Genomic DNA, 23,626 nt, shown 5'->3' on the forward strand with positions numbered 1-23,626 from the left:
CTTAAAAAAAAGAAAAATACATTAGTATATCCCAATATATGTATATTTATTTATAAACTGTATACTTGTACTAATGCACTCATATATAATAAGGCATACACAAAAATCACAAAGGATGATGTAATGAAAATGTCAAAGTTCCGATATTTCCTTCTCACATGCCAAAGAATCATCTTGCACTCCCCCCGGGGGGCCTGTGCCCCGACCCTGGATGCCACTGTCCTAGAACATCAGCTGACCATTTTGGGACCGCGGAGCCCTTGAAGAATCTGATGAATGATGCTACGTATACTCTCCTCTCCCCAAAAATCCATGCACAGCTGCTTTCTCATACATTTCATTTCAAGGAGGGTAGGGCAGGCAATGAACGCTCTGAGGCTCATTCGTGGACCGCAGTTCAAGAACCCCTTTTCTGGGGAAAGAAAAGCACTGAAGACTTTCGAGGAGCTTCACGGCCCCTAGCCTTTAATCTTTTAGGAAGTTGAATCTGCTCTTTGTGCCTAAGATGAATGGGCTGTGGCCAGGGTGGGCTGGGGTGGGGCAGGTTGGGAGAAGCAAGCAGACAAGTTGATAGGCCATTTCAAAAACCTTAGGCCTGAAATGCAAATGTCATGACAATTGAAGAGGGAGAAAAGAGGCAGGCAACATTTCAAAGGGAGTCTGGACAGGTCTCAGTGATCAATAGAAGATGAAGGGGAGGGAAGGGAATCCATGACAGCTCTGAGGCTTCAAGTCTGGGGTGGTCAAGGGAGGGCAGTGGCTACTGGATAACATACACTGGTTTGGATCGCAGCCCAGCATCTCAACAGAAATGGCCTGAGGGCAGTGAGAAATGGGAGGGACGGTGTTGGTGAAGCTGGGGGCAGTGATCAGATAGCAGACACGGACTGGGGAGTTGAAACTTGGGAGGAGAGCAGCTGTGAGAAGAGACGGAATAACAATAGTAAACATTTATGTACCAGGCACGGTTGTAAGCACTTTATTACCCAAGTTGATTTGATTAACCCTTACGACAACCTCTGGGAAGCAAGTGCTATTATTATCATTACTCCATTTTCCATAAATGGGAAACTGAATGATTTTATAGGTGGGGAAACTGCTCCCAGGTCACACAGCTAGGAAGTAGCAGAGTAAGGATTCCAACCCATGAGTGCGGGGGGGCTGGGGGGGTGGGGAGTGAGTTACAGGAAATTCCACAAGGCATAGGGGAAGAGGGGGAGCAGAGGAAAGGCCTGGCCCCCACTGGGCACCCGCGTTGGATCAAGCTTGGTGCCCACACCTAGTGAGAATACCAATCAGCAGCAGCAGCATAGTTGAAACCAGCAAGAGCTTTCTTTCAGTGTGCAAGGCACCGTGCCAAGCACTTTATGGGGCAAAGGGAATATATGTCATTTTTCAATCACTCAGCACCCAGATGCCTTTTCTAGCTGGAAAGAACCTCTCATTGTGTGAGTCTTGTGGTGGGCCGGGGCCCTGCCTCTCCCTGGGGGAAGACAAAGGAGGCCAGACACTCTCTTTACCTGCTCCTGGGCAGCTAGGGTGTGGGCATAGGACCCATGCTGAACCAGTAGGACACTTCTCCAGCAACTTGCAATCTGGACCAACGGAAGGCTAAGACAATGAGACCGAATTCAACCATGGTGGTAGTCAGTGGCTGTGGCCATGGCCCCCTGACCTGATTGCTCCTGCTTACCTAGGCCCTAAAGCCTCCTCCACCCTTCTGTCTATTCTGGAACTCTCTATGTCGCAGATGGGACAAACACAAAGGAAGCAAAATTTACTGGATTTACTGGAAGGAGAGAGAGCAGGAGTGGGCAAACATTTTCCGTGAAGGGCCAGGTGGTAAATACTTTAGGCTTTGTGGGCAGCTGTAGACAGCCTAAAACACACTTTAACATACACTGAGTTGATTTCTTGCCCTTCAGAGCCAAGTACTTTAACTGATAAAAATGAGTTATCTCATCTAATCCTTACCACAACCCAGACGAGTAGGGGCTATGGCTAACCTCACATCGAAGCTAAGAAAACGGAGACCCAGAGAAGTTAAGTCGTCGGCCCGGGATCACACAGATAGTTAAGTGCTGGTGAGCAACCCAGCAAAAATGCCAACCCAGAGTTCTCAGAGTCTCACACATGAAAGAGATGAAGAAAACAGAGATGAAGCACTTAGTAGTCTCAAAACCTCTTCTGGGATAACAAAAGAAAGAAAATTATCGCTCCCAGTTGTTCAGAGGCACCAAAGTGATCAGTGCCATGGAAACAGGAAAAAGGAATAGAGATGCGCAGTGGCTTTGGGTTTGATGTGTTTATCTCCTTCTTGGCTGCCTCTATGTAGTCTATTAGAATACTGGTTTGAGCCTCTGTCGAAAGGTTACACTGACCTCTCAGTTCTTGGAGCTCTGCTGGCCTTTTGCTTGCTGAGAAATCTAGAATGCATTTGAGTGGCAGACCCGAACTAGACTAGACTGTGGAGGTTGAATTCCCTCTTCAGGTCACTGGAACCTACCTGCACAGGATCCAGGTAACAGGAGCCAAAGTACCGCACTGTTGCCTCGGCTGAGATGCATGCCTTTTTGAGGACAGGGTATAAAGCTTGTTCACGAATGTCACCTGCCGATTGAACTCTGTGGTCTGTGCCCCTTTTGGAGGTGGCTCACATGCAGATGACCACCAAGCCCGATTTCACTGGCAACCCTCTGTCCTCTCCATGTGGCCAGGGCAGATGATCCCTTGCACACTGAGCTCGGCGGTCTGGAGCTTTTGCTCTTTGCTAAATGCAGAAGACAACGGCCCCAAAGCCACAGTTTCTCAGGGGTGGGCCGGAGAAGTTTTGGGCACATACATCTTTTCTGTCTGTAACCCCTGGGCCCGGAGTTCCTTCCATGGGACTGCTGTGAATGCTTACAATAACATGGTGTTCCCTCTGCTCAGTGCACCATTTAATTGAGCTAATTAATGACAAGTAAACATCTCACAACAGTGAGCCTTCTGTTGGACGAGTTGGAGGTAGGATCAAAACGCAGACTAGTGAAAGAGGCTCCTTGGACCTGGGCATTCGGAGTGTTATTGGCCTGACCTGTTCCTGTGGGTGCATGCATGCGTGCACCCTTCTGTTAAAACTGTCTTTTTGAAAGCTCGTTGGGAAAGTTTGCAAGAGCATTTCTTTATTGTCTTGTCACATGTACTGATGGGAGTATTTTCCTCTGTGATTTTATCCCCAAACTTCTGTGACAGTTAAAGAAGAAAACCTTATTTCTGCCAAGCTGTGGGTTAGGAGAGAATTTGTGAGGGCCCGGTGTCTTTTTAGCACATAACTCGTCCCCCCAGAATGTCTTCTTTTTACCTTCTGCTAACGTGGCCAGGGAATACCTGAATGGTGTCAGAAAACAGACATCTCTTCACTGTGGATCAAATCCAGCTCTGTGGCTGTCCAAGCTGGTTTTATTTTTTTATTATTATTTATTTATTTTTTTGGATGAGTACCTGGAGCTAAGTAGCATGAGTGAACTCAGGGAAGCCATTAGGAATTTCCATTATTATTTCTTGATTATTTGCACGTGGGAAAGGAATGGTGCTTAGGCTACCTAAACCAGCCTACCTACAGTTTGCTCATCCTAACCATTTCAGCATGATCAAACATTCTAACAGCCTCATCACCATGCTGGGATCATATTTACCTAGTGCCGAGTCCTTTTTCAAAGCACTTTCCCATGGAAGATTTGCATTTGACCCTCACAACAATCCAGGGGCAGTTCCACGATTAGGGGCTGCCCCATAGATCGGTTGGTCAAAACAGCCGTGCCATTTGGCAGGTCAAGTGCTTAGGTGTGTATTTCCCAGGTGCCCTGGGCCTGGGCCTTGGGAAACTCTGGTACCACTGGTCAGCCTAAAGAGAAGCAGAACCTAAAGCAAACCGAGCTCACAGTTGTGTGGTTTTGACTTGGTGACCCCCAGTGCACAGGAGATGACCAACAAAAGACTTTGATTCATCTCCCTGGGCCCTTTGATTTTGCCAGGAAGGTCTTTCAAATTAAATCTATTCTTTTCTGACCAAGCTTGATGTTGATTCTGAGCATTCTAACTCAGAAAATGTTGCTTAAAGGTGAGCACTAAATACCACATTACGCCAGTGCAGCCTTGCTTGGTATAATCAGAAAAGAGTGTTTAAAACTCTCCTTTCATTCTCCTGTGAAAGAAGCAAAAAAAAAAAAAAAAGTTGATGAACATAGCTGAAGAGCTCATTCTTCACAGGACTTTCCAGATGCCCACTCAGGTTAGAAGATCATAAGTCTTGGTTAAGGCCAGGAACGGAAAATACAAATCATTTAACGTTGTCTCCAGCCTTTCTCCTAAACAGAACTAAGAGAAAATACGACAGTTACCATTTTATTAAATGTCACATAAGCTGTCACAACTGTTAAGCAGGGCACTCATGTGTTTGATGGGTATGACTAAGCTGTTTGAGCAGGAGAGGGACTCCTGTCTGTCCTGTAATGAATCAGTGACGTGGGCTGGTAGTTCTCCAAGCATATGTGCTGGGGGGGCGGGGGCAGGGCGGGCTTTGTATTCAGATGGGTGCAAGGAAGATGCAAATTTGACATGCATTCACTTCAACTGCTATTTAGAGCAGAGGTTCTCAGCCTTGGCTGCGCATTAGTATCACCTGGGGAGCTTCTTAAACCTCCCAAAGCCCGGCCCACACACTATCTCAGCTTGGGCAATTGGAACAAAATATCGTAGACCGAGTGGCTTGAAGACAGCAGACATTTATCTTCTTACAGTTCTGGAGGCCAGAAGTCTAAGATCGGGTGTCAGCATGGTTGGGTTCTGGGGAGAGCTCTCTTCCTGGCTTGTGGAAGGCCACTTTCTTGCTGTGTCCCCACCTGGTGGAGAGAACTCTGGTGTCTAGTCCTCTTCTTACAAGGGCACCAATTGTCTCCATTCAGAACTCCACCCTTCTAATGATCTTTAACCTAAATCACCTCCTTAAAGACCCTTTCTCCAATACAATTACATGGAAGGGGTGAGGGCTTCAACATATGAACTTTAGGAGAACCTAATCCAGTCCATTGGATACCCTAATCTAATTCATTAAATCAGACTCTCAGGGAACATGACCCAGACAGACATCAGTAGGTTTTGGAGCTCCTCAGGTGGTTCCAACACGCGGCCAACTTGAGAACTAATTCAGAGCCTCGCTACTCAAAGTGCAGCCCACCGATTAGCAGCATCACCTGGGAGCCCATGGTTCTGCACCTGCAGAACCTCAGGCCTCACTCCTGACCTACTGAATCAGAACCTGCATTCTAGTAAGATCCCCAGGTGATTGAGAGCGTCTCTCAAGTTTCTACTCTAGGGAATCTTCCTCCTATGGTCAAACACTTGCAACAATAACCATGGGAGCTCTTGACATACTATAAGATTATCTCCAATTCCAGCTGCTTGACTGTGTAGCCTTCTGACCATTGCTTAATGGTACAGCGTCCATGAGGTGTGTGCCGGGGCTCGATCACTTGAGTTACTCAGGGGTCACACCCATTTTTGGGTAACTGCTAGGCAATGAGTGAAGTGACTGGTTTTAGGTTCTTTTCTGAGAACCGGGGTACAGTCTCCTTTTTCTTCCTGGTGACTGATTTGCTTTGGGATTGGTTGCACAGAGTTACCTCCTCTCAAAACCATCTGCAGCTGCTTGTTCAGGTTATGAGTTTCACTCCAATGGGTTGCTTACCTTTTTTTTTTTTTCAATGAAAGGGAAACTTTATTGAGGCCCCAGGCCCTTGGGGCTCGGGCAGGAAGCTGCCCTGTGGACAAAGGAAGAGCCGGTGGAGGGGCCTTATTTGACCTTCTTTTTGGGGCGCAGGTTGTTGGTGTGGCCGCACTTCTTCTTGCGGCAGTTGACAGCACGGGGGTGCAGGCGAGCGTAACACTTGCGGCAGATCATCTTGTCACAGTTGTATTTCTGGGCCAGCTGGCGGAGGGAAGGCTCAATGATGCCACCCCGGAGGCGAAGCACCAAGTGCAGGGTGGACTCTTTCTGGATATTATAGTCTGACAGAGTACGGCCATCTTCCAGCTGTTTGCCCGCAAAAATCAGACGCTGCTGGTCAGGCGGGATGCCCTCCTTGTCTTGGATTTTGGCTTTGACATTCTCAATAGTGTCACTGGGCTCGACCTCGAGGGTGATGGTCTTGCCCGTCAGGGTCTTCACAAAGATCTGCATCTCTGCGTCTGGCGCGAATCCGCAAGGCCGCCGCCACCAAACCACTCGACCACCTCGTTCGGGTTGCTTACCTTTTTATTGCCAAAGTTTTGTGTATTAATAGTGTATTGTATGGTGAGTAACATAACATAATAAAATAAATTTTTTTTAAAAAAGAAGGTTTACCCCTAACCCCATCTAGATGTTTCCTATACGTACTGCTTATACTTAGCTATTTCCATGGTTTCCATGTAAATCAACCTCTCCGTCTGGTCTGGTACAAGGTAGTTGCTAATTGCATGGTTGTATGTGTTTCTCTCTGGCTCCAGCTACTCTGGACTATAGGTTTTCTTGGTTGTAAAAATGCATTTTACAAGTTTCAGTTGGGAAAGATGAAAAAGTTCTAGGGATGGGTGGTCGTGATGGTTGCACAACAATGTAAATGTACTTAATGCCACAGAATTATACACTTGAAATCGGTTAAAATGGTAAATGTAAGGTGTGCATTTTTACCACAATTTTTAAAATGTAATACATTTCACTAAATGTGATGATGTATCCTGGTTTGGCTCTTGGAACAGAGGAAGGGAATTCGTGTAAAAACTGACGAACTCTGAATAAAGTATGGAGTTTTGTTGATAGTATCATACCAATGTTAATGTTTCAGTTTTGATAAATGTACAATAATTATGTTAGATGTTAACATCAGGGGAAACCAGGTAATGGGCATGTGGAGTATATGGGAACTCTGCTTTCTTTGCAAGTTTTATATAAATCTAAGATTGTTCCAAAGTAAAAAAGTTTATTAAAAAAGAAAAACTGGGGGGGTACCTGGTTGGCTCAGTTGGTAGAGCATGTGACACTTGATCTCAGGGTTGTGAATTCAGGCCCCACATTGGGTGTAAAGCTTACTTAAAAAAAACTGATGGGGTGCCTGGGTGGCTCGGTCGGTTAAGCGTCTGCCTTCAGCTCAGGTCGTGATCCCAAGGTCCTGGGATCGAGCCCCACATCGGGCTCCCTGCTCAGCGGGGAGCCTGCTTCTCCTTCTGCCTGCCGCTCCCCCTGCCTGTGCTCTCTCTCTCTCCGATAAATAAATAAATAAATAAATAATCTTTAAAAAGAAAAAAAATTGATTCTATTATGACCCATCATTTTGAAAAGGAGGTAGGAATGAGCAGTAGAAACAATCTGACAGAAAGCAGCACGATCTGGAACCCTTTTTTTCTCCAGAGGGTGCTTTTCTTTCAGGCTTCTAAATGGTAATACACACACACACACGTGCGTATATATATATATTATTTATATATATACATATATATGTGTATATATGTATATATATAATAATATGTTTATTATATACTTTTTATGTATTTTATATAATACATATTAGATTGTCTTTTATTTGGTTTATATTTTTTAAATATATAAAACATCACAATAGCACTATTTACTGAATGTCACTTCAGCATAGGGGTTAAGAGAGCAGAAACCTGGCTTTGAATAGGGCTTCTCCCACTTTCCAACTATATGACTGTGAGTAGTAGTTTAACCTCTCTTTGCCTCATTTCCCTTACATATCAAGTGTAGATGATAACAATATCTCCTTCATAAGACTTCCCCGAGCATTAAATGAGACCATCCTTAGGAGGTGTTTAGCACAAGGGTGACATACTGTAAATACTCAGTGTTATTATTATGTGCAGGCACTATATTAAGTGTTTTATATACATTTATATTACTCATGATAGTCCTGTAAATGTCGTTTTTTAAATTTTTTGTACTTTTAAATTACACATTATAATAAGATGTGCCCAAATCATAAGTGTACAGCACAAGGAATTTTTACAACGTGAACACCCCCATGTAGGCAACAAGCAGATCAAAATACAGAACGTTGTCCCCACCCAGAAGTCTCCCATGTATATGTCCCCTCTCAGTTATTACCCACCACAATTAACTTCCATTTGTTGGGGTTTCTATTCAGTTTCAAAGATCCTTCCCCCTCCCTCTTTCATAGTTTAATTTGGGTGGGATATACAAAACATTAACATGGTTCAAAAGTCAAAACTATACATTTGCAGTAATCTGTTTTTCCTCCTTCCCTCTCCTTCCTTCAGCATCTGATTTGAAGTAACATGGCGTTTAGTTTTAAGTGAGAGTCACATGGCATTTTTGTCAGAAAAATTACATGGATGGTAATTTCCAGAGCATTCTGAAGTACTTTGCAGTCCCCTCTATTCAGTTTAACTAACAACATTTAAGTGAGCACCTACTGGGGTGAAAGGTGAATCAAAGGCCTGTCTTCAGATGCCCTAAGCCCAGTTAGGGAAGGCCTTTGGACATGGACTTCTGGTTCAGCGCACACTCTGAATAAAATGACAGACATACGAAATTCTGTATATAAAATCACCATTCACAATAACAACAAAAAAGAAAACCTGTAACATATCTTTTGTTGTTAGTAATTCATCTAACAAAAAGGATATTAGACTTTTTATAGATAAAGTTTTTAAATTCTACTAGTAGATATAAAAATCTCTGACTAAAGGGTGGTAGACACCATACGGACGAATGGGATGACTTAGCATTGTACAGATGTCAGTTTCTCCCAAACCTACCACTTCAGTGCCCTTCCAACAAAAATTCCAGCAGGATTGGGCGCCTGGGTGGCTCAGTTGGTTAAGCGACTGCCTTCGGCTCAGGTCATGATCCTGGAGTCCCTGGATCGAGTCCCGCATCGGGCTCCCTGCTTGGCAGGCAGTCTGCTTCTCCCTCTGACCCTCCCCCCTCTCATGTGCTTTCTGTCTCTCTCATTCTCTCTCTCTCTCAAATAAATAAATAAAATCTTTAAAAAAAAATTCCAGCAGGATGTTTTAATGAACCTGAAAAAACTGATTCTAGAATGCATATAGAAGAATAAACGTCTGTGAATATCCAAGTCTATTTTGAAAAAGAATAGAGACTTGCCTTTCTACAGTTTGAGACATGCTGCAAAGATAAAATAATAATAATAATAATAAATTACTGTAGGACTGGCACCGTAAAAGGCAAATAAAACAAAGGAATAGAATATAGAGCTCAGAAATACGATAATATCAATGCAATTTCACAGCAAGGGAAGGATGGATTGTTTGGTATTAGAAAGAGTGGATCACCGTGTGACAGAGCTTCTCAATCAGTGTGCCACACCGAAAGCCACACATGGATAACAGGAATGTAGAGCTATTATTGATCCCTTTGACCCTTCGGATGACCAGGCAGGACCTCTAACATGGCCAGAGTTCCCAAGCTGGAAACCTCCACCTCTGGCCATGAGCAGCCCCTTCAGTTTCCCACATTATGCCAAGAAAATACTATCATATTCTCTCTGTGCTATGACGTGAAAAGGTTTGAGAAGCACTGCTATGTGAAGAAAAGTAACGTTGGGTTATTACCCCCATATAACATACGAAGGTGACTTCCGGGTGGATTAAAAGCCTAAGAGTGAAAAGTAAAACTATAAATGAAGGAGACTTTCTTTATAGTTTGAGATGGTATAGGACTTCATAAATAAGACCCTGAAGTACAGCACAGAAGGTAAAGAAGTCATGAATTTTACTACATCAAACTTAAGGCTTTCAATTCAATCAATGACATCTTAGACAAAGTTGACAGACAAGTGCTAGACTAGGAGAAGATATTTATAATGTCTAAACCTGGCAAGGCATTGATATCTAGAATGTCCAAGGAACAAGAAAAAGGCAGAAAACACAACAGGAAAAAAAAAGGCAAAGCATATCCACAGAATGGACAGTTCACAGAAGGGGATACTGGATTGGCTAACAAGCATACGAAAAGATGATAGATTTAGCTTGTATTCAGAGAAATACAAATCAAAATAGCAGTGAGATATCAAGTTATACTCATCCAACTGACAAAAATTAAAAAGATAACACCAAGTGTTTATGAGCATGTGGGGAAAAAGAAATCCTCAGCATTGCTCATGGGAGTGTAAGCTGGTCTAGCTTTTTGAAGAGCAATGGGATGGCATGTATTGCTAGTAACAATGGATGTGTTCCTACAACCCAGCAACCTCACTCCTGAGTATGTGTCCTGGGGAACCTCTCCGGGGTTCTAAAATGGGATGCTTACAAGGATGTTTATCACAGAATCATTTGATTAGAAGCCAGAAAGTAGTTGTGCAAATATCAAAGAGATCTTGAAAACATTCTTGTGAAAAGATAAGAAATTCTTTTGTAGTTACATCAACTTAAACACACACACACACCCCATCACCACCAATAACAACGACAAGTATCTATCTATCTATCTATCTATCTATCTATCTATCTATCTATATCCTGGACTTACATCTGATGCATTATAGAAGGTCCATGCGAGGGGACAAGAATGAAAATGGAGGTTTGGGTGAAGGAAAGTAATACAATAAAAGGAGGAACCTTATATGGACTAATGATACTATTTTGCCATGAACTGAGGGGTGTGATTAACTCAGCTCTCTATAGCTGAGTTCCAAACAACACACACAAAAAATTTTTACGTGCTACGAGAAGGGAGATGATAACCCCAACCAGGGAAATCTGAGAAGTCTTTTGCAAAGAGATCAGATTTGAGCTGAGCTTTGAATGAAAGATAGAGCCTTGAGAGAGAGTTGTGGAAAAGAGGGGTATGTTTGACAAGGGAATCACTTGGGTGAAGCCAGGTGGTGAGCGAGTACAGGATAGATTTTCAGTATCATCAAGGAGACTCACGCCTGGAGTCTAGGGCAGCCAGGGGTGTTTAGTGGAAAATAAGCCTGCAAAGACAGGTGGGAGCTGAATGGTGAAAGGCTTTCAATGCCTGGTTAAGGAGTATGGGTTTTATTTTGAAAATAACAGGGAGGGATTTACAGTTTTTGAGCAGAAGAGCAATACGATCAGATCTAGGAAGATTACGGTCCAGTGTGTTAGATTGGCAGCAATGTTCGGATGCAGGCAGAACTCCAGAGGCTGTTATTATCCAGGTGAGAGCTAATGAGGGACTGAGCTAGGCTTTTGTTATTGATCCCTAAGGGGACCAGTAAGGGGAGTGTAGACATGGACTTGAGAAATTGACAGGGCCTGAGAAATAAATTAGAGTGGTGTCTCATCTTTATAGAGGAGATAGTAGAAGTTTCAGGAGGTGGATAGAATCACTGAGAAAGGAGCAAGAGCCTTGGGGCCAAAGAGAAGGGGCCCGTGAAGAGGACTGAGATGATAAAAGACCGGAGGACCCATAGTGTCATGCAGGGAAAGCCAAGGAGATGGTTGCAGAAGGGAAAAGAGTGTTCAGCAAGGACAAGAGCCACAAAGAAGGTCTATGGGATTCGAATTTACTTTCCAGTTTCCTGGTGACTTTCCAGAGGATGCTTTCAAGAAGGAGGCACTGGTAGGCTCAGACTGCCAGGAATTGGGAAGATTGGTAAGAGAGGAAGTGGAGGCAGTGAGTGTTGTCTAGTCTATCAAGAAGTGTGTTCTGGAAAGACACAGTGGTGGAGTCTTATCCATGGTTGAGGAAGGCATTGCTGCTGGAGGTGTAATGGACGTTAATACTGTTTACAAGAGGTGCTGAAGACCGCCCTCATCCACGATGGCCTAGCACGTGGAATTCGTGAAGCTGCCAAAGCCTTAGACAAGCACCAAGCCCATCTTTGTGTGCTTGCATCCAACTGTGATGAGCCTATGTATGTCAAGTTGGTGGAGGCCCTTTGTGCTGAACACCAAATAAACCTAATCAAGGTTGATGACAACAAAAAACTAGGGGAATGGGTAGGCCTCTGTAAAACAGACAGACAGGGAAAGCCCTGTAAAGTGGTTGGTTGCAGTTGTGTGGTGGTTAAGGACTACAGTAAAGAGTCTCAGGTGAAGGATGTCATCGAGGAATACTTCAAATGCAAGAAATGAACAAATAAACTTGGTTCTTGTTCCAAAAAAAAAAAAAGACACAGTGGTGGAGAGATGGCGTTGGTCAGGGGGTGGGAGGAAAGATTTTTGTTTTACTTTTTGGCATCAGGCAGACCAGAGCATGTTTTGAAGACTGAAGGAAAGCAACCAGTCCAGAAGATATAAGGGGGAGGAAGGGTAGTTACTAGAGTAGGGTAGGATAGGAGGGCTCCCCTGAGCCCCGGTGCCATCTACCTGGCAATTGCTCACTGAAAGCAAGCTTTGCTCTACACTTTGATTCAAACGTTCTCCTAGTCATGGCCCTTCACTTCACCCTTGGGAGATCTTCCTTCTCCCATATGGCCTTACTAGAGCTTCCCTGCATTTTGCCCCCCTCTTACTTTCTTTTCTTCTTCTGAGTTCCAGGGAATGGTTAAAACTGGACTAAACGCACCTCTCTTTGTCAGTCAGCAAGTCAAGAGAAGCATTTAGCTGCTGGGTTCTCAGGCCAAAGGACCTGAAGCTCTCAAAGCCTTGAAGGGGAAAGAAAGCACTTGAAGGTTTGTTTACCACTCAGCTTGAGGGGACAACAGTCACTATTCTTGGCTAGGACAGGCTTCACTGGGGACTTTATCTCTGCGGAATTCTCTGTTAACTTTTTCTGTGACGTTGCCAGCACCAGACCTAGAAGCTTTGAAAAACCTCATGAAACCAGAGAATGAAAAAAAAAAAAAAAAAAAGAAAAGTGGTGATGGATGGAGAGGTAAGGGGCCATAGGGCCTGTTGCCCCATTAACCTCCCCAGACCAGGCCCCTGGACTGGCCGGCAGCTTTTTAATCTCTTTTTCTACCTCAGGTCCTAAGGTTTGGCTAGTTTTGCTTCCCTCCCCAGTGTCCCACCTGGATTCCTCTCAGAAGAGTTTCCTGATTCATCCCTAGCTCTGCTTTCTCTGGGAAGCAGATCATTGCTGCAAAACATCGCTACTGTCACTAAGGGAATAGTTGGGCAGAGCATGATGTGACAAAAATGTAAATGACACTCTAGAGGTAGGGAAGGTATAGTGAGCTGTGAGCATGTGAGCTGCCTGCTTCCCCCCTTACGCATAGCGTGGACTCTGCATTGGCTAAAGCCATCGCCCTTCAAGTTGGGCGCTAGACCCAACTACAAGGTCTTCAGTCTTCGGTACATGTGGCCTGGCATGGCTAACAGTGGATTTTTCTCCACGCGTGAATCTCCAGGTTGCGCTCTCTGGCTCCCGATTTGTCCTGACGGCACTGACTCAAGTCCTCAATGCTCTCCCTAATTCATAGCTACAGCTAGTTCAGACTTCTCGCTTTGAGCAAAGCCAGCTTTTCTAGTCAGTAATTTGTTTATCAGGAATTGCTAGCTCGCTTCCAGATCATTCTCCAGCCTGGGCCCCAAGATCAGCGATGCCAACAAGACTCTCATGTTCTCCTATTGGACCTATCCCTCTCCCTCACCCCCATCTTCACCCCCAGTACTTCTGATGTCTGTGCCAGAGCCCAACCCTGGAAAACCCCCACCACCTGCTTTGCCTGCTCCAGCTCCTGGGCTGCCAAAGTATTGTTTGAGGAAAGCTTCCTCGACAAAAGCATGTTCTCTAAAGTCAGCAGAGCTCCCAGGGCTGCTTGGCAGCCCTTCACACTTTTCTAACAATTGACTTCCTGCCATGTCCCCCATAGCATCTCCTCCCGGCCCTCTCCAGCTGAGCCTCAGCTACGCTCACTCTTAATGTAACCTCGCTTCCGACATCGATTGTGAAAATGGAGGTCCATTTGAAATGGACTTTCTCCACTTACCTCTCACTTACCAAAACTTGGCCTGGGCCTTTTTTTTTTTTTAATTCATCCTCCTCCACTCTGTCCTTTGGAGGAATAAAAGGCCCTCCTCTATTTCTAAGACAAACTTATCAACGTCCTTTGGTTGGGTTCAGAATCATATCCCCCCTGTCTTCCTCTGCCTTATGATATACTCATGTGTGTACATAACTCATCTTTCTGACTCAGACTGACATCTCCAGGGCAAGGTCCATGGTGTGTTTCTCTCTGCGTTCCCAACATGTAATTCCGTGGCTGACACATAGTAAGCACTCAACAAATGTTTACTAAATTGATAAGTTATGAGGGGACCACGTAGATTTACTTGGGTTCTTTGTCCTTGGTGCATTTACTTAATGGGTTACTAAGGGTGCCACTGGGCACCAGGAAAGATGAAGGGAAGAATCAGGAGGATTTGATGAGGTCCAGAACGAGGGTTTTTGGTGGAGTTACATGACATGGTAGTGGGAATTTTTTTTTAACCTAGAATTGACCCGTCACTTTATGAAGGGAGTAGAGGAAAGAGCACTAGACTGGGAGTAAGAAGGTCTGGCTGTGCTGCTCATAATCTGTGTGGCCATGGACAAGTTCATTAACCTCTGGGCCTCAATTACTTTCTCTAGTTCGAGGACAAGGTTATTATGAACATTAAATGGAGTTGTGGATGGGCAAACACTTTGAAATCTGAATCACCTCTCCAATGCAAGCTTGCAGCTCTTACTCTTTTATTTTTAAGATTTTATTTATTTGAGAGAAAGAGAGAGAAAAAACGAGCAGCGGGGAGGGGCAGAAGGAGAGAGAGAGAGAAGCAGGCTCCGAGCTGAGCAGGGAGCCCAACGCAGGACCCTGGGATCATGACCTGAGCTGAAGGCAGATGCCCAACTGACTTAGCCACCCAGGCGCCCCTTGTAGCTCTTATTCTTGATGCCACTATGCTTCTGGAGCTTCTACTTTTCAAATCTGTACCCCATCACCACTATGTTCATCGCCACTATGGCCCGTCTTTCCTGTTGCACACAGCGCTAGATTTCACCTCAGCTTCTAATTAACCATCACATAAAAGGAAAAGATACCAGGATTGTGGAACCCTCGCTCTCCAGACCCCTTCCCATATCCTTTTTGGCTTGTACGTGTCTGTGTGGATGACTTTACTTGTCCTTAGGGACTACTGCATAGGTGGGGGAGAAGTAAATCATCCTAGCTTCTCCATGGCTGGCTGAGAGGTATATGGTGGACTATGCCAGAATACTAGTAAGCCCTGCCATTTTAGCAGCCTCCTGTGCCTACGGTCCTGTATATTTGGGTTAGAATGTGTATCTCTTTATCTGCATGGGTGTGGATCTGGATCCTCCTCTGGTTCTAAATGAATACAGGGGTGTGGCTCTGCCAGAGAACCACTGAGACTATGTGAGTAAGTTGTTCTCCCTTCCATGCTCATCCCTCCCCTTTCAGAGCTCCCTGAGCTCTTTGGCAAGGGTCCCAACAGGGAATTTCTTTGATCCTACCTTCCTTTTATTCTTCTGTTTAAAGAGCAGTAGTTGGTTACTCCATGTTCCCTCCAACTCCCAAACCTTGATGGCTTCTCATCAGAGACTTGGGGAAGCCAGCATTGATCCAGAAGCAATCCAGCTCACATCAACTCAGTATTGGACCAAAGGTTGTGCAGTATATCAATGGTGGGTAATTTATTGTGTCAGAGAAAAAGGCCACAAGCATTCCTTGTCTATTGGAATAGATACACTGCAGCAAAAATTGCTGTCAAGTGAGTTCCTGGCAAGTCCTGTTTCACTTTGATTTTTAGAATAAAACCATGGCTATGTTTTTGCTAGAAATGCTAAAAGAAAAAGATCGGCTTCGGGTTGTAATTAAACCATGTATTTTAAACCACATTTTAAAAAACTACAATAATAAGATGATAGTGCAGGTCCAATCATTTTTAAACTATAATTAGAATCCTGTGCTAGACAGTCAATTTGTCCCCACCTTTCTCAGCTTTAAATTCTGCTCTTCATTTCATTCAATTTTTTTTTTTTTTTTTCCTACTGAAACCTCCTCCTCGTGAGCCCTTTATTGATTTCAGGGCTTCATGCCTTATAAACCTAGCAAATGGACGTTTTTAAAAATTGGGAGTTTGGTTATTAGAGTTTTATTTTTCCCCAAAAGCAAAGCTTTGTCGATAGAATGAACCCTCAGCCCCTCTCACATACACTGTCTTAACTGATGCTCAAAGCAACCCAGGAAATAGGTGGGGCATATAATAGCTCTATTTTGCTGATGATAAAACTAAGGCCTAGAGATCAATTGGCTTTCTCAAGATCATCCAGCTAGAAAGTGAGAACGGGGAATAGAACCTAAACCTCAAGATTCTGCTTTAAACAGGAGGTTTTTCTGAGAAGCAATGACAACGTCAATCCAAGTTTACTAGAAGGCTTTCTTAAGAGCCCTGGGCCATCAAATCATACACAAGTTGCCTTCTAAATTCAAAGAAGGAAAACAAAATTATGGCAAAGTAAGGATTTCAAGTTTTTCCAACACGTCTATCAGTTTTAGGTGAAATTCGTCCCAAGAAGAGCCATATTTATTTTCTCGTGCAGTCCAGAAACTCAGTACATGCTCTGTAGTACACTGGGGCTCTTTGTATAGACTGTGTGTCCATTCAAAGGGGTGTGGGGGGCTCATTCAACTATCTGTAATGCTTACAGGAGTGGTTGTTCTGGTTTTTTTATGGCCTGTTATTGGTCATAGTTATAGTTTTATTTGATTTTTGGTTCTTAGACTTCCCAGTTACGATATTGACACAAAAGTCTGGTCTGGTTTCTGATGTCATTTTATGAGACCTGAAAATTCTTCATCAACTTATTTGCTTCTGTCTAGCAGACATCTCTGCTTCATCCTATTTTAACAATTATTGGCATTCCCCGGGGACAAGGGAAACTATAACACGTTTAAAGACAAAACTCTCCAATTTCTGCTCAGCACAATGATCATCAAATTAGTATCTTGTGCCTCTATTCCCTTTTCTGCTCCTAATTTAATATGCTAGCATTAAGGGCTCATAGCACATCAGAATTTGTCTTCACAAGCCTAGTAAACTGTCCATAATCCACAGAGCAATTAAAGAGGCCATTTTAACTGTGGAACAATTAAAAAATGAAGAGGAAGAGGAGGAGGGGGAAGGAGAGAAGGAGGGGGACGAAAAGGAGGAGGTGGGAAGAAATTAAAAAGATATTCCCAGGGCGCCTGGGTGGCTCAGTTGGTTAAGCGACTGCCTTCGGCTCAGGTCATGATCCTGGAGTCCCGGGATCGAGTCCCGCGTCGGGCTCCCTGCTCAGCGGGGAGTCCGCTTCTCCCTCTGACCCTCTTCCCTCTCGTGCTCTCTATCTCTCATTCTCTCTCTCTCAAATAAATAAATAAAATCTTAAAAAAAAAAAGATATCTCCCCATTGTTTTAAAAAAATTCTGGGAAGTGTCATACCTTGAACTGCCTTTTAGGACTTCATTTATTAATTCCATTGAGTTTCTGTTAAATGTTACCTGTTCCAGTGAGAAATTTGGGCAAATTGAGATCAGTTGTTCTGCTAGCAATGCAAATGACAGTATTTTCCACCCAGAGTAGCTCTCATTGCCCCCTTTCAAGTGAGTTTGGGATTCTACATTCAGAACATTATTCGATGCAGAGAGGCAATGTAGTTTGGTGGAAGCAGAGGCTTTTGGATCACCAAAATTAGCTTCGCCAGTTGTCTGATGTGTAACCTCAAGCAGGTTTCTTACCCTCTCTGTGTTTGGGTTTCAGTTTCCTCACCTGTAAAGTAAGTCTAATACCCACCCATTGGGGCTATTAGAGAGATGGATTAGAGGAGATGGGATTTAGTAAGTACTTGGTAGAAAGAAGGTCATTATTATGTTTTAGAAGAGGTATGTTAGGGGTGCCTGGCTGGCTCAGTTAGTAGAGCTTGCAATTCTTGATCGCAGGGTCATGAGTTCAAGCCCCACGTTGGGCATGGAACCTACTTAAATTTTTTTTTAAGTCATTCTTTTTTTAGAAGATTTTATTTATTTGACAGAGAGACACAGCAAGAGAGGGAACACAAGCAGGGGGAGTGGGAGAGGGAGAAGCAGGCTTCCCGCTGAGTGGGGAGCCCAATGCAGGGCTAGATCCCAGGACCCTGAGATCATGACCTGAGCCGAAGGCAGACGCTTAATGACTGAGCCACCCAGGCGCCCCCCAAAACATTTTTTAATTACAAAAATATAGAAGAGAAATGTGAATGAACATGTAGAAGGGAGGGATGCAGAGTGTTGCCTAGTAAGAGTTAACTTTATCACTCTGGGAGGTGTCTTTCCAAAAATTTCAACAAGCTCACAATAGCCACTGGAATGGGTGTGTGTCTTTGCAAACAAAACGTGTAGATGCATGTCTTCATGCCTGGGCTGGCTGCTTCAAACACTGATTATAGCTTAAGAACTAGAAAATAAATGTGTTTTCCTTTGAGTGTTGAGGACGAGCCTCTGATACTGCTTCTTAGCTGTGGCAGACGCTAACAATTTGGGGGGTTCACACTTTGCTAGACACCAATCACCATTTATGTATATGTGTATGTATGTATGTATGTATGTAGATGGGCAGATTGCCGGCCAACTGTGGATGATGCTGTCCTCATCAAGCTGAACCAGGGCTTCCTTGGCTACAAAATGGTCTGTCTATCTGGATGATATGAGTCTTTGTCATACACTAGTCCTATTCTTCGCCTACTGGTGTTCTTTCTCTGTTATTTACTTCTGCACACGATGGTAGCCCATTAGAGCTAGTACTACTAGGAGAGTGGAGTGTAGGCCTCTGTGGAAGGCTATCCTACCTCCATATGTTGCAACAGAAGGAGCACAGAGTTGACTGGGGGGCCCTGATACCAGCTTTGCCACTGACCAACTGTATGACATTAGCAAGCCCAGCTGGCTAACTGCTATGCAGTTTGGTGCCCTCAGCCTACCACCCAGATGTATTGTGATCTTCCAAAGGAATGGTGAAAGGAAAAGCATCTGGAAGTGTCTTAAGTATTCTGCCCCTGGGGGTGTTATCATTAGTTTCTTTCTTACCACATATTTCATGGCTAAGAGCGAGACTGCTAACTACTCAGGCCAGAGTCTGGTAAGTTCTTGCATTTCCTCCTCCCCAGCCCCATGGTTAAGATGGGAATTCAAGTTGGAACGTAAGTTCAAGCCATCTAGTTCCTAGGCTGGAGGTCAGGGATCTCCACTTCATTTTCCCCAAAGGCCACTCAGGGCTTTTCCAGGATAACAACAAAGTCTTTTCATCTAATTTTTCCCCTAGCTAATGAGACTTGGGGGTGGCCTTCGCGAAGATTCCCAAGTGAACATTTAATTCTGTATTTCCATTCACTCGACAAGTACACCTCAAAATAGAGTGTCTACTCCATAACAGACACAGCATCTCTGGAGATACCATGGTAAAGGTGTCAACTGAGTGCCCCGCCCTCTCAGACCTTCGGTCTAGTGAGAGCAACAGGTGCAGAATATCTCCCTACATGGTCCCCAGGTATCTTAATCCCCACTTCTCCAAAGGTAGACTCCTCATCTTCCACCCAAGACTCTTCTTCCCCTAGGCTTCCTCATGTCAGTGAGGAGATCCACTCAGTTGCCCAATCAAGAAACCTGGTAGTCATCCTTCACACCTCCCTCTGTCTAACCCACCAATTCCAACCAGCACTACATTGTATGGTTTTTACCCTCTGAAATCACTCTTAAATCTCTCTTTTCCCTGTCTTCACTGCCATGAACCTAGTCCAGGTCACCGTTATTTCTCTTCAGGAGGTCACAGCCTCCTCACTGGGTTCCGTGTCTCTGGTCTTGCTGCCCCATCCTCTCCCTTCCTTTATATGTAGAGTTGATACTGTATGGACTTTGGTTAAGTTCCTTTCCCTTTCTGGGCATCAGCTTCTCCATCCTGAACGGGATGAGTTCCTAAGTCTTGAGCAGCAATCTTTTCTGCGGTTCTGTGATCAGATGGTTCTCGATTGCACTCTGGGGTGGCTATCTAGACTTCCAACGAAGTTATTGCTGTGCCTGACCACTGGCTTCTCAGTGTGCATATTCATTCATGCATTTCTCCATTCATTCAGCATTTACTGAGCTCCCGCTGTGTACTAGGCACTGTACTTAGCGCAGGTGATTCAATGGGGGAATAAGAACATGACCTGTCCTCAAGGAGCTCAATCTGTTGGGGGTTATAGACACAAACAGGAGATCTAGCCCCTTCCGTGAGGTGGGAGTAATCATGGAAGGCTCCCTGGAGGAGCTGACATCTTTTTAAAATTTTTTTTAGAAAGAGAGAGCATGTGCGAGCAAACGAGTGAGGGGGGTGTGAAGGCTAGAGGGAGAGGGAAAGAGAGAATCTTAAGCAGGCTGCACCCAGTGTGGGACTCAATGCAGGGCTCAACACAGGGTTCGCTCTCATGACCCTGAGATCATGACCTGAATCGAAATCAAGAGTCAGGCACTTAACCGACTGAGCCACCCAGGCGCCCCTGGAGGAGCTGATATCTTGGAGCCTGAATGATAAATAGGAGCTAACTAGGAGAGCAGAGACATGTACAAAGGCCCTGGGACAGGATGCTAAAAGAAAGTAAAGCAAGATTGGAGGATGGCAGACCAAGAGGGAGGCTATGGCAACACTCTAGGGGAGACATGAGGAAGACCTGGACGAAGACCATGGGGATAGAGAGAAATGGACAGGTTTGAGTTGCATTTTGGAGGTGGAATTGACAGCCCTTGCTGGTGGATTGGATGCAGAAGATGAGGGAAGAGAGGTCATGGAGAACCCTTAGGTTTCTGGTTTAGTCAACTTTGTGGATAGACTGTCATTTGCTGAGTTAGTTCCATTTACTCAAGAGGAAGGAGCTGGTTTCGGGAATGGGGTTGAGGAGAAGATGATGAGTTCAGCTTTGGTCACATCGAGTTTGGGATGGTATATCCAGGTGGAGAGGCCTGGTGAGCCATTAGTTATAAGCCATTAGTTATACCATATATATTCTGGTATACTGAGAAGAGCAATCGGGGCTGGAGGTTCAGACTGGGGAGTCATTAGCATGTAGAGGAAGTTCCTTTAGGAGAATGAGCAGACACTGAAGAGCTGAGTGCCCAGGAGAGCCAAGACACCAACACCAAGAAAGGGGGGCAGTGCTCTCATAGATGTGGGGTGCTGGCATACATGCTCCTTCATTCCTGAGCACACATCCCTGCCCCAAAGAGAGTTTCTCAATGATATCTGTGCATCTCCCACTTAAACTTAAGAGAACGAACATTAAAAATACCCAGTCATGGGATGCTTGGGTGGCTCGGTTGTTAAGCGTCTGCCTTTGGCTCAGGTCATGATCCCAGGGTCCTGGGATCGAGCCTCGCATTGGGCTCCCTGCTCAGCGGGGGCCCTGCTTCTGCCTCTCCCGCTCCTCCTGCTTCTGTTCCTGCTCTCGGTGTCTCTCTCTCTCTCTGTCAAATAAATAAATAAAATCTTTAAAAAATATACTCAATCATAACTTTTCCATTTTACTGTAAATGATACCTAAAGAGGGAAGGGAACGGATACTTTCATGTTACCAGCCAGGCATTCATTAACTCACTTAAATGCCTACAATAACCCTACACCAGAGCTATTATTTCTCAGCGCTCTAGAGACTCAGTGGTTACATCACTTGCCCAAGGTCACCTAGCTATTACATGGCAGTAAGGAGATTTGACTCCAGCTCTGTCTGACTCCAGATCCAGCACCACCATACCAGGTAACAACACTACACCGCCTCCTGCTATAGAGCTGGATCCTCAGGAAAGCCTGCACATGCTCCCTTTTCCCTTCTGTTTCATAAATATCATTTGCATCCCCTAGCTTAATGCTTTGCTCTCCATTAAAATACAAATCCCCTTGGGGAGAAGTAAAGCTCTAAGTTGTTGTCAGTCATTTATGCCTCAGTGGCAATGAGTTTCAGTTTCTTCCATAGGCTTAAATTTTAATTTGATGGGAGAAGGACACTGGAAACTTCAGGAAGGGATAAAAAGACAAAAAGGGGGCTAATAAGGAAAAGCCACCCCCCCTCCATTTCACACTAGTGCCTAGTCTGAGGCATGTGCTTTTATGATTCTTTGAGGCTATTTCTGCGCCTGTGTACCACAACAGTCTCCCCTTCTCCACGGTTTTGCTTTCCGTGGTTTCAGTTACCCGTGGTCGACCATGGTCCGGAAGCAGATGATCCTCCCTCTGACCTATTCACTAGTAGCCTACCACTACGTCACCGTGCCTACGTCGTTGCCCTCATGTCATCTCACCACGTAGGCCTTTTACCATCTCACATCATCCCAAGAAGGGTGAGTCCAGAACAGTAAGATATTTTGAGAGAGACACCACATTCACATAACTTTTTTTTTTACAGCAAATTGTTAATAGTTGTTCTGTTTTATTATTATTGTCAATCTTGTCCTGTGCCTGGTTTACAAATTAAACTTTATCCCAGGTATGTGTGTAGAGGAAAAATGATAGTATATATATATACATATATATATAGTTTGGTACTATCTGCAGTTTCAGGCCACCACCGGGGGTTGTGGTACACATACCCACGAATAGGGAGGGACTACTGTCTTTCATATGCAGACCCATTACTGGGTCTGTTACCCCAGTGATGTGGGGCCGGAGCTGTGGGTGTGGTCTGATCTAAGGTGACCCGAAACCGCATGCTAGCCCCAATGCCCTGTGGTCAGCAGGAAGCAGGCAGCCTGCGCATCAGTCAGGCACTGTCGTTCCTGGCCTCAGGCACAAGTCCCAGCTCAGTCTCTGGAGAATTCGACCCTGCTGCGCATATTTAAAATCCCTAGCAGATGGAGGCAGGAGAGCTTGTTGGAAAGACTGGGTGGAGTCCCTTCTGCCCTGTCTGGGTCTATTTGCCAAAATAAATGACATGTATGAGGGCAGGGCATTGGTCCAAGCCCATTGAAATTCTGCTAGCAGTCCCAACAGTGCTGGTGTTTCAGATTGGCTCTGGGAAATGATCAGAGTTAGGAAGAGAGAAATGATGTGTGAGCATCTGGCTGCTGCAGCCTACTGATGGGGACAGTCCCAGGGGCGGGCCCGGGGTAAGGGGGGCAGCCTCAAGGACCCCCTAGGACATCTGCCACTGGCGAACAGGGAAAGGGCCCCACACTGGCAGCCGGCAGTCTGGTTGGAGTCCCACGCTGTTTTCCTCACTAGCTATGGGACCCGAACAAAGTCCTTCCCCTTCTCTTGGCTTCTTTTTTTCCCCCATGTATAAAATAGAACCTAGATGAAATGGTCTCCGAGGGCCCTTTCTGCTCGAACATTCTGTGACTTCTCTGACATGGGTTTGATTTCTTTTTATTTGTAGTGAGAGAGGCCCACCCACCCACCTGCTTATCTGCAGCTGCTGTGTTCTTACACTGACCTCTGCTGGCCATTATGAAAGGTGCCACCGATCGCTTCTTCGGAGGACCAAATTTAAAAAAAAAAAAAAAAAAAAGGCAGTTCATCATTGATTTAGGGTTAAGCTTCATCAGTAGAGTGGGCACAGGGACAGGAACCCCATGCCTTGGAGACGAGCGAAAAAGGACATACAGCTGGAAGCACTGAGCAAGCATATCTGCAGATGGCTGACAAAACACCCCACAAA

The 23,626-nt window shown here is 44.8% G+C and overlaps 2 protein-coding genes and 1 pseudogene across 2 annotated transcripts in view; 2 read left to right on the plus strand and 1 right to left on the minus strand.

Moving 5' to 3' along the window:
• The window catches only part of COL4A6 (collagen type IV alpha 6 chain), a 143,657-nt gene that overhangs the window by 57,651 nt on the left and 62,380 nt on the right, over positions 1–23,626 (plus strand). The gene's annotated exons all lie outside the window — the stretch shown is intronic.
• Positions 5,736–6,273, minus strand: LOC114198356 (ubiquitin-ribosomal protein eL40 fusion protein). The gene has a single exon (XM_028089752.2). It carries the CDS (start codon positions 6,218–6,220, stop codon positions 5,834–5,836), a length of 387 nt encoding a protein of 128 aa, XP_027945553.1. The 5' UTR covers positions 6,221–6,273; the 3' UTR covers positions 5,736–5,833.
• On the plus strand, positions 11,723–12,120 carry LOC114198357 (small ribosomal subunit protein eS12 pseudogene; annotated as a pseudogene).

The sequence above is a fragment of the Eumetopias jubatus genome, unplaced genomic scaffold (assembly GCF_037043125.1).
Source record: "Eumetopias jubatus isolate StellerSeaLion01/CBP00866 unplaced genomic scaffold, mEumJub1_p1.0 scaffold_11, whole genome shotgun sequence".
NCBI classification, from domain to species: Eukaryota; Metazoa; Chordata; class Mammalia; order Carnivora; family Otariidae; genus Eumetopias; species Eumetopias jubatus.

Coding starts and splice junctions, on each gene's coding strand:
- LOC114198356 (XM_028089752.2), bottom strand. CDS start 6,220: ATGCAGATCTTTGTGAAGACCCTGACGGGCAAGACCATCACCCTCGAG.